General features: G+C 35.9%; 1 protein-coding gene across 3 annotated transcripts in view; it reads right to left on the reverse strand.

Annotated features, from left to right (window-relative positions):
• Positions 1-12,336, reverse strand: part of LOC127877348 (tyrosine-protein phosphatase non-receptor type 9-like) — a 34,505-nt gene extending 22,169 nt beyond the window's left edge. For all 3 annotated transcript variants that reach the window (XM_052423090.1, XM_052423091.1, XM_052423089.1), the window contains exons 1-2: positions 12,216-12,336; positions 2,018-2,161 (exon numbers count right to left, since the gene is read on the reverse strand). In XM_052423090.1, coding sequence (XP_052279050.1) covers positions 2,018-2,161; positions 12,216-12,251 — 180 coding nt within the window. In that variant the 5' untranslated portion in view covers positions 12,252-12,336. The remainder of the gene's footprint in view (positions 1-2,017; positions 2,162-12,215) is intronic.
• Positions 12,337-17,387: the final 5,051 nt, after the last annotated feature.

Genomic DNA, 17,387 nt, shown 5'->3' on the forward strand with positions numbered 1-17,387 from the left:
CTACCTGGCAGAAACTTGTCTGTTTCCAAGATTTCAGGGGAAAGTCACAGCCATTTTGTTTCACATCTGAGAGCAGCCTCTATAAGCAAACATTATTTCATGGAATACTATCAACATTGTTGTAGCATTGTCTGATAACACTTTCTGTGCATTTCACAGAACACTATTTCCATGACATTGAACACTTTGTAGATATTAAATAGGTGAAATATCTATAGAAGAAATTTTTGGAAATTGTCAGGCAATTCTAATGATGACAAGCATCGATCAGCACTTAATCTGAGTTGGTTGGGTAATTTTGACGTCATGGTGTATAAAAGAAAACAGTAATAGTAACATTGAATGGCTACCACTCTGCTTCAATTCGTGAGGAAGACAGGCATTTCACAACCTTCATCACTACTCCGGGGCACTAAAGGTTTACATGATTTACCAAATAAGGTCAAATGTGTTGATAATACATGCATGTGGGAGACTTTCATTGAAGGAGCATATATTCAGGCATGCAATTTGTTCTCAAAATGGAATCACACTGAATCCAAGGAACAGTCAATTTTCCCAGGACCAAAAGACACTAGAGCTTTGTCACAGATGTGATGAATACCCCCATATTAAGAGCGGATGAAAAGTACTTGAAATAGGGAACACCATGCTGAATGTGTAAAATGCACTAAGTGACCCCGTGACCTAGTTTTTGGCCCAGCATGGCCCATGTTCGAACATGGCCTAGAGATCATCTAGATAAAACTTCTGACCAAGTTTGGTGAAGAGCCAATGATAAGTACTTGAAATAGAGAGTGGACACCATACTGAATGTTTAAAACTCACTAAGTGACCCCGTGATCTAGTTTTTGACCCGGCAAGGCCCATGTTCGAACTTGGCCTTAAGATCATCTAGATAAAACTTCTGACCAAGTTTGGTGAAGATCAGATGAAAACTACTTGAATTAGAGAGCGGACACCATGCTGAATGTGTAAAACGCACAAAGTGACCCCACGACCTAGTTTTTGGCCCGGCATGGCCAATGTTCAAACTTGGCCTAGAGATCATCTACATGTAGATAAAACTTCTGACCGAGTTTGGTGAAGATTGGATGAAAACTTCTTGAATTAGAGAGCGGACAACATGCTAAATGTTTAAAACGCACTACGTGACCCTGTGACCTAATTTTTGACCCGGCATGACCCATATTCAAACTTGACCTAGACATCATCTAGATACAGACCGACCGACAGACAAGTTCACTCCTTTATACCCGCCTAAACTTTGTTTGTGGGGGTATAATAACTGGAGCCAGAGCATTTCTATGGCAAGCCCTTAGTATGTGTTCTCTGATCAGCGCTCTACTAGAACTTCAGTTCCAACACCCAGCGTTCCCACAACCCCCATAAGTCAGGATGAATAACAGACATGTCATCTGAATCCAGAGGCTACTCCCAGTGTTCCAGCCCAGAGAGAACTGAACACAGACAATGCTGGCCTAGAAGTCCCAGCCATGACATGCACTCCTACCCATGAAGCACCTGCTCCTTGTCTTCAGCCTCACAATAAGGCTGGTGACAAAGAACTTTTGGCACCACTGAGAGCTAGTCGGCGTGAAGTTTTGGCTATCCCTAAGCATGGTACTGACTGATAAGTTCAGATTGTTTTGTGTATAGTCCTATACTCTCTTATTTTTTTATGCAAACTGTGACAGAGTAAGAAACACTAATATGAACAGTTTTGATAATCTCAGTGACCCAGTTTCAGTCAGTTTTCTTCATTTAATTGTCTTATTTAACTGTGTTTGGTAAATAGGACCAATTCAGTTAATCTAAATATTATAAATTATATCAAGTGTATTGATCTCAAATGAAATATTCGTCACACACAATTTAATTTAAGGAAAGTAAAAAAAAGTGAAATTAAGATTAGATTAATATCACAATCTATAATAATAACGTCAGTTGTAAAACAGGCAATTCACTTCAAGTTATAAATACTTGTTCATGAATCTGGATGGTACATGTAAAATACCTCATGTGCATGGTACAATTCTGCAGCACGGTTGTATTCAAATTTCCTAGCCATAAGGAATTTGACGGCCGTATTTCGTGGTATTGGTGGCTTACTCTCATGTTGGCGGTATGTGTTCACTTTCTTGCAAAACGTGTCTATAAGCTGAAATTAAATAATAAATAATATTTTTATAATTTGAAATTCCTGAGTATAGGCTGATTGGGCTTACGGGTGACAAAATTTTAGAGGCCTGAATTAAAAACTACAGGCCCCAAAAGAGTTTTTTATTTGTAATATCTTTCACTTAAACCAAGCATTAATTCGATAGAAACCAGAAAGTTTAAATATTAATACATGTATATTTCCATTTTTTTGCGAAGATGATACATCAAACTTGTCTAATCATGCCAAAACCTTATGCGTCTTACATATGCCAAAGTGTTACTAGAAAACACAGTAATCCCCATTTCAACTCCTAAAATATCTACAATGATAAAGGTTAGAGCTGCAGCAATTTTTTCTTTCTTTATATAAAAGTTCCAGAAAATGACACCTTTCCAATGGGGAAAAACAAAAACTTAACCATTCGCTGCCCAAAAAATTCCCCATTGAAGGTTTTCAAAAAAATGAAACACTATCACCGCATAACGGGTGCCACGCTCAGCTGCGTAAGCTTGTCAGAATTTTTTATATATTTTTTTTATTTAGAGGTCACAGTGACCTTGACCTTTGACCTAGTGACCCAAAAATGGGTGTGGCATGTAGAACTCATCACGGTGCATCTACATATGAAGTTTCAAAGTTGTAGGTGGAAGGACTTTGATTTTAGAGCCAATGTTAAAAACCTTAACAAACCTTGACAAGGACGGCGGACACGACGAGCTGGCTATGACAATACCTTGGGGTTTCTCCGAAAACAGCCGAGCTAAAAAATTAATTATTTTTTATAAAATGCAACATTTAGTTAATTTCCCAATGCAGCTCTATGGCTTGAACATAAGTCAATATAATATTGACAACTTGACAACACCTAGTTATCAAAGTTTAAAGTACCGGGTATTTGTTAGCAACAAATAAAAGACACCAATTTCCCAATCTGAAGACTTCATGACACAAATTTACCCAATTTCATTTATATTCGTGCTAATTTTTCCTAATTGGGTTGGTACTGGTACTTTTCCCAATAGCAAACAATCGCAAAGCTGCCATGATTTTTCCTTACACTTACAGTTTAATGCATGAACCAATTGATTGATTAATGTGTTTCATCCACTGATTTGATTCTTTGGTTGTAGTAATAATGAGAAAATTAATGTCAACCAGAGCCCTACTAATTAGTGCTAAGGCCTGGACTGGTTTAACAATTTGCTACCACTGTGACATTTGAAGCTAAATCTGCCAGAAAAATAGTTCAGCGATAAGCAGTTTTTTCTTTGGTCATTAAAGGGGCCTTTTCACAGATTTTGGCATGTATTGAAGCTTGTCATTAAATGCTTTATATTGATAAATTTAAACATTGAACCTGAAAATCTCCCGTAAAACAACACAAGAATACAATTAAAACAAGATATGTGTTTGTCAGAAACACTTGTCCCCTTCTGCGCCGCTTTGAAGCTATATATTTGACCTTTGACCTTGAAGGATGACATTGACCTTTCACCACTCAAAATGTGCAGCTCCATGAGATACACATGAATGCCAAATATGAAGTTGCTATCTTTAATATTGCAAAAGTTATGGCAAAATGTTAAAGTTAGGGCAAACAAACCAACAAACCAACCAACAAACAGGGCAAAAACAAATTAAACAATATGTCCCCCACTATAGTGGTGGGGGACATAAAAATAAAAAAAGTAACCAAACTGGGCTCGAACCACTGACCCCTGGAGTCCTTGAGCAAAAGGTCTCCCGCTTAGACCACTCGACCATACGTGCTCATGCTATGACCAGATGTATTTTTAGTAATTTTTTACTTATATAAGCAGTCCTCGTAGTTCCCCAAAATATAACGGCAACAACAGAACTTTCCAAATTATTCAATCGTTTTGCGTTGCAACGCTTTATAATTTTCAGGTTTTCAAATTGTCAAAAGACGCATATAATAGAATTTATTAGATATTTTAGAGCATGGTTAATGTTCAGTATCACTATTTCCTAACAAATATCATAACTTAAACAAAAATTTGCGAATCTGAAACAACTTGTTTTAAATTGTGTCAATTCAACGTGAAAAGGTCCCTTTAAGTACTGGTAAAAGGCATTTTCTCAATCAAAGAGGAATTAAAAAATTACCAATTACCATCAGAAACAAGATGCGTTTGTGAAACACAATGTCCCCCTATATGATGTTTGACCTTGAAGGATGACCTTGACCTTGTGAAGGATGACCTTGACATTGACCTTTCACCACTCAAAATGTGCAGCTCCATGAGATACACATGCATGCCAAATATCAAGTTGCTATGTTCAATATTGCAAAAGAATTCATAAAATAAGCGATTTGGGCCACATATATTTGACCTCTGACCTTGAAGGATGACCTTGACCTTGACCTTTCACCACTCAAAATGTGCAGATCCATGAGATGCACATGCATGCCAAATATCAAGTTGCTATCTTCAATATTGCAAAAGTATTTATAAAATAAGCGATTTGGGCCACATATATTTGACCTCTGACCTTGAAGGATGACCTTGACCTTGAGCTTTCACCACTCAAAATCTGCAGCTCCGACAGATACACATGCATGCCAAATATCAAGTTGCTATCTTCAATATTGCAAAAGTATTCATAAAATTAGCGATTTTGGCCACATATATTTGACCTCTGACCTTGAAGGATGACCTTGACCTTGACCTTTCACCACTCCAAATGTGCAGCTTCATGAGATACATATGCATGCCAAATATGAAGTTGCTATCTTCAATATAGCAAAAGTTATTGCAAAATGTTAAAGTTGGCGCAAACAGACAGACAGACCAACGGACCAACAGACAGACAGGGCAAAAACAATATGTCCCCCACTACTATAGTGGGGGACATAAAAATTACAAATTTTCTTTCAAAAGCACATTATCCACATATGAACATATGTTTTGGGCGTTCATTTTTCCCAAATGGTGTAGTTCTTGTACTTTTTTCTAACAGGGCAAAAAAAATGCTGTAATAAACAAAATATTACACAGCAGCTACTTAGATTAGATACTCAAAATTATATTGTGATTTAGTGTCTCAATAACCTGGGACTTGAAATGAAAATCAATGGAAGCAAGCTAAAATAAAAGTCCATATAAACGGACTTTCAGAGCCATTGAAAATTTTTGCAATGACGGCTCTGGGAGTCCATATGCACTCCTTAATAAACACAACCCCAGTTCTCCGCACTGGATCACTCAGTGCAAATCACTAAACTGACGTTGTTCATGATGAAAAGAGGGAAGTAATGCATCATCTACACAAACACATTAAATTTTCCTGAATCGCATCTTTCATAAGATATTCTTTGCATTAAGGGTATCACGTTTACAGATTTTTCTAAACGTTTAAATGAAATGAAATAAACAAAATGTTACCGTTTAAACGTTATCCCTATGTCCATTTAAAACGCATCACTACCATCACATTTCCAAACTGAAAATACTAATTATTTCCAGAAGTAATTTTGAGTGCATATCCCATTCGCGCAATGATATCATATCAAATCCATTAAATTTTATAAAACAGACCATCCGTATTACAACATGTGTATTCGTCATTCTATAAAAACAATGCCAAGAACGTCGAAAATAATGTAAAGTCAACGAAAAATACTGTTTCTGAAAACAACATTTTGAAAACAAGAGGGCCTGAAAGGCCCAAAGTCGCTCACCTGAGATAACAAGATATTATTGGGACAAATCTTCTGACCAAGTTTCACGAAGATCGGAAAATAAATGTGGCCTTGAGAGTTTTAACAAGGTTTTACTATACAGTACACTCCACGCTTTTTCCCCAATTTCCCTCCATACTCCGCGGTGATTGACCTGGAGGGAGATTAAGAAAATCCCGCCAGACGCTGCGTTTGCATGATTTTGGATGCGGCGGTTAACGATTGGCAAAACTAATAAGCCGACGCGGTGGCCCTCGGCGTTGGCAACGCGGGGGAAACTCCGCGTTTTACGAGATAACGATCAATTTAATTTTGTTTGACTTCCTGATTATCAAATAAAATTACATTTATTACAAGTACATACATGTACATGTAGTATAATATTTACAATGAAAAAACAAAAACAACCAAGATAGATCGATCCCGACGTGGTTGTAGAAGAAGTTGTTGTTGTATAGAAAACTCGTTGATTTACGACAAACAAAGTGTCGTCTTTTAACTAATACTTACCAATTAATATAAACACAGTTTGCAACATTGTTTTTATTTCGATAATTTAATCCAAAGTTTTCATGTTAGCAGGTGATTTTCTATACTGAACATGTAAACAAATGACCAAGGACCCTAAAAATCTTGCAAATCTGTGTGAATTGACAGTTTGACGTAATCATAGAAAAGCCGCTTCCTGTCTAAAGGCATAACTTACTCAAGTAAACACGTTCAACGAATGCATAAGGAATGGTTTTAATTGTCGGAACAAAGTCAATTCTCTGCTGGCTAATGCATTTATTTTCTATTTGAAGTTAGGTTATTCAATTGATTGCTAAAAGAAGGTGGTAACTATTGAGTTGATAGTTGCATTTAATATTCACAGTTGTATTCTTGTTGCGTCGACATTCAAAACAATGTTTACCAGTAATTATGGACCAAATCGGCAGAGTGACATTCACACATGTTAATCCCTTTTGTCAAAACACTGCAGACAGCAGTCTACACAATAGATCAGTGGACAAGCTTTGCGTGTTTTCATAACGTCAAACACTTAAAATCCAGTTCCGCCCAGATGTCTTCTTTAATCAGTTTACAGTACAATTACTGTTAAAATAATTACTCTACTAAAATACTGTAACGATAAAGATTCAGCGTGTATGATTTGAAATTATTTTGGAAGAAATATCAACTTATTCGCGATATAATTTTGTTAAAAAATACCAAAGAAACTTTTAACCGAAATCAACAAAATTCAATGTTCTCTGCGCTATAAAGTTTGTATAAAAAAAATCAATACACGCACGCTTTGCAGGAGTATACCCTGTACATTGCAGCATAATTTTTGCTCGCTTTTGTCGGGAAATATACATGATGACTGTATATTGGAAGCATTTGTAAACATCGTGTTAACATTAAAAATCGTAGTGTGTTTCGGATTACTAATTATTATTCTCATTTGGAAATTTTACGGAACATTTATTCTTGTCTTATATGTGTTATGATTTAAATATTTATTTGTCAAATGTCTATATTCATTCATATTGTAGACGTATCTGTGAATTAAAAAACATAATTTTTATACGTATTAATTTTCTATAAAATTATCTTTTTTATACATGTACTACAGTATTTAAACAATTTATTATAACAATGTTTTCATTTTTTGGCATGCCCAGTAGCACACTGCTGACGCGGCGTTGCGCGGCGGTCACTGATAAGAACGGAAATTGTCTGCATTTACCGACTCGGCTAAAGTAATACACGCCGCGGGAATAAGCGAACGCGGCGTAACGCCGAGCGTTTTATCGAGTTCACCTCGCTCTCTAAACGCCGCGTGAACACTCGCTAGCAAAAAAAAAAAAACCTGCAGAGGGAGCGCGTTTTTTGGGGAAAACGCGTGGAGTGTACTGTAGCCATATAAGGAAAAATGCCCTGCCCCCTGGCAGCCATGTTTTTCAACCAACTGGCATCATTTTCGAACTCGCCCAAGATATAATTGGGATGAATCTTCTGACCAAGTTTCATGAAGATCAGACAATAAATGTTGCCTCTAGAGTGTTAACAAGATTTTACTATAGCCATATAAGGAAAAATGCCCCGCCCCTTGGCAGCCATGTTTTTCAAGCAAACGTAACCATTTTCGAACTCATCCAAGATATCATTGAAACCAATCTTCTGACCAAATTTCATGAAGATTGGACAATAAATGTGGCCTCTAGAGAGTGAACAAGGCAAATGTTGACGCCACACAACGGACAACGCACGACGGACAAAAGGCGATCACAAAAGCTCACCATGAGCACATTGTGCTCAGATGAGCTAAAAATGCATGCATTAACGTCGTATTTTGAACATGAAATACAATGTGCATATCGTTTGACCGCAGAAAACCAGTTACAGTACAGCCAATGCGGAACAAACATAATCCGCGGCTTCGCCACGGCCATAAATTTAGTATGCGGCGGCCGTGTCGAGTGTTCACGCGGCGTATCGCCGATGCAGTCGGCATCGATCCGCGCAAAGATGCCGAGTCTGTTTTAACCTCGGGTACTTTCGGGGAGAAAATCCGCCGCGTATGTACGCGGCGGATTGAGTGAAAAGATATACACCTACATGTACATTTGTGTAGCATAGAAACCTAGATTTACGCTACTTTCATATTTATTATTCTCACGTTTTAATAAGCGATATGGCACGTAATGCGCTTTAACAAATTATAGTTGAATTAATTACTTACAATGTTAATTTTTCGATTCTGACTCGTGGCTTGTGCTATTTTGCATCACACTCGAGGTTCCGCCTCTTGTGTGATATGTCATCACACAAGCCACTCGAGTGATACAAACTCTTGGAACAATTGACTAGCGTAATATTCTGTATGTACATCACGTCAGGCGATTTATGCGAAAAAAACGCCCCGTTTGGACGTTATTTCATCACATCTTTAAATAGTAACAAATGCCAAAATGTATTTGATACTTAAGAATAATTGCGAATGTGTGTGTGTCTTGAGCACTTTTATCGTAAATATTTTCCCGGAATTTACTTTAAAACTGGAATAAACAGGATTATCGGGTAATGGTTAGCGATATCAACTGTATAATATAAACAAAATGAAACTACTTTATACACGCATAGTCAAACAATAGTTATAATAAGCTGTTAATTAACAAAACATCAATTAAGTGTTGGTTATTGATGTGGCTTCAAACTGCTAATTGTCTCAGCTAAAATATAATAGCAAAAACAACAAGCAATTATAAATCCACCACCTGCTGGAGTCTTGACCAATCGTATGTGCCAAAACATAATTAAGTGACATTGTTTAAATGCTAATACATGTTGTCGTAAAAATTAAACCCAAAGCAAATATGTTTGTTGATCGTTTAATATAAAGACAATAATCATATGGCGCAATAAACGCACACAAAGTTACTTTAAGCACTTTAGCCTATTCTTAAAATGACAATGGCAAATGATTATTGGAATTTTATTAATACATGCCCATGATAATCGTATTTTGTTTTCATAAATTCGATTTTCTATATTTGCATTCTTTTAAAATAATAATTATTTCTATCTGGATGACAGCAATTTCTTTAGAAACGGGAATGCAATCACTAAAAACAAAAAACAGAATGCTTTTGTATTAATTAGTTTATCTATTTTGAATCCGCGCACATTAAATTAATTATGATTTGAAATATTATTGTAATTGTTCTTTTAAATTTCTTTAACTAACTTATCATTTTAAAAAGATTTTGATTTGAAGAAGCGCATCGATTGATCGTAATGTCGCGGATAGCGGCTTGCCTCGGCATGTCTCGGCGGACAACTGCGAAGCTTCGCGGCGAAATGCAACTTGCCGCCACATTCTGATGTGGCTTCAACGGCTGACTCGTTGTGCCTTGCCGCCGCGGATCGCGAAATATGTTTGTTCCGCGTTGGCTGTACTGTAACTAGCAAAAACGTGGCTGTACTGTAACTAGCAAAAACGTAATCAATATATTATTTGGTTAAAATATTGCTTTTTAACATGCTACCACTGTGTTTTACTTTGCTAATCAATCACTTAAATATAAGATGATGGCATTTGCTAAGTTGTAAGACTTTCGGAAAGTAGCGAAGATTTTCTGTTAGTTTCTGTTCATGTCTTAGACATCCGCTAACCAATCAGAAATAAATTACTGCCGAATTCGGTAGCCCAGATTTACCGCAATACCCGATTTTCGCAGTTCGTCATCAATATACTTCGTACGGCTAGTCGGCTACGTTATTTGAACCCCAATATTCATTATATTGATATTGACTGTTGTTTAAACGTTTACTGTTTTGGAAAACGTTTTTGAGCAAAACCCAGAACGCGACAGTTTAAAAGTGATACCCTTACTTTGCATGCACGCTAAAAAACAACAACGTTTCAATACACTATATTCTTGTTGACATTTTAATGTTGAACTTTAGTACAGTGTAAATATTCCACATCTGTCCAACATCGTAATGGACTTAGGCTACATAAAAAATCATGACCTGCAAAAGATTGGTGTACTGCGTCCTACTTGATAGTGACACTTAAAGTTGGCAACGATGCAACAGTTTCCCAATATGGTAGATAGAGTGCATAAAAGAATGACAAAAGAAAAGAAAAAGCAGTTATTTCTTGCTTTAATGGTACCATTTGCATGAGTTTGTGCTTTAGACTGGCAAACAATGATAAGGTTTTGCAGTGTCAGTGTTCCTTAGCCCTTGGAGTCAGGGCTCGCGCTGTCGTTCGCCACTTGAGCCATTTGCGAAAATATTGAGAATTTGGCTCAAGAAAAATCCGATTTGCGAAAATGCTAAAATCTCGTAAAATTTCATTGAAAACCGCCGCCATTTTACCCCGAAACTGGTTTTCTATATTTTTCTCTTTGTTTCGATGAAAGTATTCGCAGTTTGAACAGTGAACGAAAACCGGTCTGCACCTGTATCGAGACATCGCTTGACCTTATTGTTATTGAAGTGCACATGGTAGCTGGCCAATCAAAACTGAGTTCGCTTACACATGAAATGACGTTGTTGAATGAAACGTAAAAATGGGTGGAGCTTTGAATACACAGTTAATATTGTCGTCTGCAAACAAAATAGCGGCCGGTCGCAAATGTCGTATTATAAGATTAAAAATGAAAATAAGCGTGACCATATATTAATTATTTCCAAGCTGACTATCGATCTAAATTAAAGAGTGATAATTAAATAATTAGTTCTATGTCGTTGATGTTACAACTTTCTGCCGATGAAAAGGTGATTATTAATTAATTTGATCGTTTTACTCACACACTATGCTAACTAACAGCGGCGTATTTTAATCAAAGGAAAACGTGAACAACACGCGCGGTTTAATTGCAATTAAAGTTTAATTAAAGTTACGAATTTGTAACACATAGGAACAGTAATTCATATCTCTACAAAATTTGGAACATCTCATGAAAATCTCAATTGAAGGAAAAGACTGCAAAGATGTTGACTTTAAAGTGATCTACAAACTGTAGCCTTGTAAAAAACAGCGCATAATAATAATGATATAATAATGATACATGTCATGACTTTGTTCTCTGTGTATAGCAGGATTTGTTTGCAATGTATTTTGTGAATGAAATGTATGCTTGTATTTTACATGCCATTCATCATGTTGTTAAAAATGTCCTGTATGAAAATATCTCTATAACTATGAAAATTGTGGTGTGATGTATATTATGAGATGTGACATGTGCCTGTATATATTGTTATTTTAAACAAACAAAAACTGGTTGGCAATAGGCCCAAAACGCACCACAGATAATCTAGGATCCAAAAAAACTTCCGGGGGGGGGGGGGGGGGGGGGGGCATGTGCCCCCGGACCCCCCTAGATCTGGGTGGCTCAAAGATATTTTGGGCCAGCGCTAGCCCTGGGAGTGGTGATCAAGCATTGCAACTTTCAGACAGTAGACAGCGCATTGCATCTCTCAGAAACCCTTTAAGTTATAAAGCTGAGAGTTAAGTTATTGCAACTAACCAAGATAATATGGTTTCAGTTGAACCTTAAAAGAAAGATCTTTTACAACTTTACAGGCTTCTTTTAGACAACTATGTGTCTATGAACATGTACATCCCATTGAGAGGTAAATAAACAACCGAAAAAATATCAGCATAATCGTACAAGTAAGGTCATTTCTATATGAATGTTAAATAGTGCAGTTTATTAAACATGTTAAAGGCCCGACCCAAGTTATTGAGATGTCAAGTGGAACTTCCTGCTTATAGCAGACATACAATTGACTGTCAGCCTACACATATATTTCAGATACATTCAGATAAAATAAAATTGCAATATATACCTTTTCTTCTTCGTGTGATAACTCTGAGGAGATCATCCTCAAAATAAAAACACAATTAAGCAGTTTTATTTTTTAATTCTTCATTATCATCTGTACCGGAAGTTCTATACAACTACGGCAGTTGTCGCAATAAAAAAAAGAAGGCGTCAAGTCATAACGGTCTGAAAATAAACAAACGCTTTGTCTGGTCCCCGCCCAATGATTTGCCGATATTCAAATGTTATCATATGATTTAAATGGTTATTTGTTCTGTTTTTTTTTTAAACTTTCTTTTAATTTTTTATGCAAATAAAATTGTCATTATTGTAGAAAGTTGCACTTATTTTCATTATTATAGACACATTACAAACCGATAATTACCGGAAGTCTTTGAAAAAACATCAACACACATAAAAGGGGATTAAATTTAAAAAACAACATCACAAAATTACTGCTTTTTAATCGAATAAACAATTATTACAAACAAAAAAGGACATTTGCATCATGGATGAATCTGAACCAGGTGATTGACAAATTGTCCTGTGCGTATGGAATCATTATGCATATATCAGTAATTACAAAGGTTTGCATATAACCAACGATTAATCTTTATTCAATAGAAATATTTTTGTTCATCATAATTATGTCCATAGATTAACTAAAACAATTGATTATGGTCGATCTACAATATATTTTTAATTTATCTAAAATAATTTAAACCAAAGTCAAACACGTTTTGCAAAATCACGAGGTGTTTGGTATATTTGGCTCTTTCATCAGAAATATCCGAAATAAAGTGTCCTCAATTGATAACAGGCAGTGGCTGAAAATAGATTAAAAACCAGTCTGAATGATATTTTAAATTTTCATTTGTTTGCTGGTAATATTCCAAAGAGAATTTTTCATGTAATATATATTTCTCAATTATTGAAAACGCAATCGCGTGTTCCTCATTTTTGAGTTGAAATAACCGTATAATCTTGCCCTGACAAAGAATGTATATTTGCGAGTTCCATGAATTGTAATGTAGTATATAGGTTATTAGTGTGTTGCCTTAAGTAAAAGACATACAAACACTTCTCTGCTGTTTATATTTATAGAGTTTCATTTATCCTAGTTTGTATTTCAAAATATTTTCGACATATTTTGGAGTTAAGAAATAAGCATGTCATTCTGAACTATGTCATTGTATAATTCATTTAAGAGTTTTCTATTTTAAACGAATATCATAATGTCAAAAGCGCATTTTTAAATCGTAATGTAATTCACGAATGTAAACGGCGAACGTTTTGTACAGTGCATTATTGATTTTCAAGGGTACCATTAGTCTAATTTTGTACACTGAAATGAGATCCTTTATGACCAAGAATTACCCGATAGTAACACCAGGGTGCTGAATCAACGAGATTTTCAGGGATTAACACATTGGCTGGACAGAATATAAACATACCGTTCTAAACTTTATTTTTGCAAATATGCCAAGTTATTGAAATACATTTGCAAAAATATTTAGTGCATAAAAGGCAGTTGTTCTTACAGTTTGTGCCGATATCTTAAGATATAATAATAAATCCTTGACTACGCCTGAAATCGGTGACAAAAGTTCACGCTCCGTGAAGCAAAACCATGCAGTATACATGGAATTTTTTAACAATAACACATGCTTATTAAATAAAACAATGTATTTCACATTGCCATTAGCAGCTTAAAAATCTGCTTTTTTATGCACTCGTTGATATTGTTAAGAAACATTGTTTTGAAAAGTTATTTGGAATTAAAGCAGCACTTACCGGTGGGTTTACTTCAATGAACGTTTAATGGGGAATCCAACATAGTATCGTGATCCTGCACCCTGTACACGTTTACTCGTATCTCTTGCTGTCGTCTAAACAAAACTGCACACAATGAAAGGAATTTTACAAAAGTGTTAATACTTGTGTAAGTGAATGACTTTAAACTTATTGTTTAACGGCTATTTAAAAATACCCACCACAAACTATAAAATGAAATCGCGGTTCGAGTTAGCAGGTAAAATTCAGAAGACACAAAGACGCTGATAATGTTGACTACGACGTTGAATGTTCAACTTTTGGGCAGAAGTACATGTCCATTTGTTAATAAGAATAAGATGATTGCTCTTTGTGTGCATTTTTCAAAGGCCCAAAATGGAGCCTATCTTTAAGCTGCAATTAATACGAACGTTGTGGTGGCAGAAGCAATATAACAATATTTTGTCCTCTCTACGATGGACAGGGTCGCATGGGAGAATTGTCACCCCGACTTAACATTGCGTGCAAATTGATCAACTATTTGATCTGGTGGTTCTGGTAGACAGTTCAGTGTTCTTAAGAGAACAACCATTATAAACATAAAATGTTTACATAAATGCAAAGCAATTATGGTTTAACGATATGATGGCTAGTCGAACTTCTCACTTACACCAGCATTAATCAAAATTGAAACGCGCGTCTAAAACGACCTTAGTCAATTTTCCTATTCAGACAGAAAATAAAAACATGAATGGATAAACGTGCTGCGTAAATCGAATACCACACACATAAGTTAGTGTACATGTGTCGTTAATATCGGAAATATATTTAAACGATTTGGGAATAGGTTTTAAGTTACCGTATTATAATGCAACGAACTATGGTCCATCTAAATAATATATTAAATTAGCAAGTTAGCAATAGATCTAGAGAAAACTTACAAGGTGTAAGAAGATCGTAAACATGTTTCATAACACTGGCGATACTCCAGCCTTCGCACTCAATGTTTAGGCAGAGCTCAAATAAAAATCTGATAACAAATCACTTCATGGTTGGTTAAAAGCTTGATTAAACAAGAGATGTGTTTGTCAGAAACACAATGCCCCCTATTGCGCCGCTTTGAAACCATATATTTGACCTTGAAGGATGACCTTGACCTTTCACCACTCAAAGTTTGCAGCTTCATTAAATACACATGCATGTCAAATATCAATTTGCTATCTTCAATAATGCAAAAGTTATTGCAAAATTTTAACCAAGGTTTAAGTTTTGGGACACAAACAATCAATTAATGAATGAATGACAGACAGACAGGCAGGCAAAACACAATATGCCCCCGATCTTTCGATCCGGGGGCTTAAAAATATAGACTAAAGCTTGATGGGAAGTATTCGGAAATTCGCAAAACTAAAACAAGAAACCGTCGGAGACGGATGATGCTCCCCAAAGTGTTTTTTGTCACAATATTGCACTATATATTCAGATAAAAGGAAACGTCTTGAGGGGCATAACTTTGGACAAAATAATACCATGGATGGTTTAGCAACTTAAAAAATTCAAAGGGCCATAACTCTCTTAAAGCGGGAGTATACGAATTTGTCAAATATTTATGAATTTATACAAAATGTGTTAAAAAACTTATTATACATTATTTCAATATAAATTAAAATTAAAGTTCAGAAGAACATGTGTCGAAAAATGCGAAATAAGCCAGATATTTATTTCTCAAATTGAAAACGGCTGTACAGCCGAATTCGCCAGCATGTATACCATACATGTAAGATGTGAATCTTAATTTAGTTTAACGGTTTATTTGAATTCCTGCAACGATATCTATTCATACGACACACAAACACTAACTCCGATCCTTAATACAAAGACGAATGCTTCGGTTATTGTAGGAAAAGATGTACGTCACGATCGGCTAGGGGCGCTAATTTGTCTTAGCTACATTTTATGAAATTCGGCTTTAATATATAATTTTTCTTGCCTATTATGTGTTATTGTAGTATATTTTATCAATTTATTACAGTTATACACATATATAAATCGTATAATCTCGCTTCAATAAATCATCTAACCAGAACCCACAAATAACATGCGCATCTCCTTAAGGTAGTTAAGCTTCCCATAAAGCTTCATTGAATTCCAGTGAGTAGTTGGGGAGAAATAGCCCGGACAAGAATTGCACTATATGTACAGTTTATAGAAAAATTCAAAGGGCCATAACTCTGTGAAAAATCATCCGACCATAACCGGCTGATAATATGCACATCTCCTATTGGCAGTGAAGCTTCCCATAAAGTGTCATTTAATTCCCGTAATAAGTTGCTGAGAAATAGCTCGGACAAGAATTGCACTATATGTACAATGGAAAATTAAAAAGGGCCATAACTCTGTGAAAATTCATCCGACGAGAACCGGCTGATAATATGCACATCTCCTCTTGGTAGTGAAGCTTCCCATTAAGTTTCATTGAATTCCGGTCAATAATGCAGAGCTCCAGATAAGTATCGTTTAATCGTTATTACGATTTGTTTTTAAAGAAAAACGAAAAAACAATTAAAACCCATCGTATCAAAACGAATTGAGGCAGACAGATCCGAATGATGACCGGCAGTTTGATCGTACGGAATTTCCGAGTTCTGCGCTGCGAAAGTTAAATGATAACGAGATTTCCGATACCGGATCCGTGAATTAGTTGATTGTAAACAATAATATTTGCATTTCCGTTTACGCTCTTCTGTTTAAAAAATTAAACATGTCGGCTGCAAAGCCTGGACGAGTTCAAAAGAAACTTCATTCTGCGACAGCGCCAAGTATACTTGGTTTCATTTTGTGGCGAGAACAAAGTCCAAAGTCTATTGTTGGCAGTATATTATCTCATAAAGTGTCAAAAGCGGTTGATGAGGTGGTATCGACGATCTCCGAACCCAAACATCGCGGTATCACGCAAAAACAGATCTCGGCATGGACAAATAACTTTCCCTGGTTACAGATTGAAGGCTCGGATGCTGATATTCATTTGAAATGTTCTTCTTGTATTAAACACAATGTGGCGAGAGAGGGCTTTTAAATTCAGAAAGGGACCGGTATGCACACAGTAGCTCATGCAAAGGTCAATGGAGTTAAAAGTTCAGTTTGTTATTTTATATTTTTCATTGAAAGAAAAACTAACTAATTGAAAATGGTGAGCTTTGGAAAAAAACTAATTGCGAAAAAAATCTTGTAGTGAAAACTAACTGACCCGAAACCTGATCTGGAGCTCTGAGTCATTAGTTGCTGAGAAATAGCCCGGACAAGAATTGCACTATATGTACAGTAAATGGAAAATTTCAAAGGGCCATAACTCTATGAAAAATCACCCGCTGATAATATGCACATCTCCTCTTGGTAGTGAAGCTTCCCATAAAGTTTCATTGAA

This window comes from Dreissena polymorpha, chromosome 4 (genome assembly GCF_020536995.1).
Source record: "Dreissena polymorpha isolate Duluth1 chromosome 4, UMN_Dpol_1.0, whole genome shotgun sequence".
NCBI lineage: Eukaryota > Metazoa > Mollusca > Bivalvia > Myida > Dreissenidae > Dreissena > Dreissena polymorpha.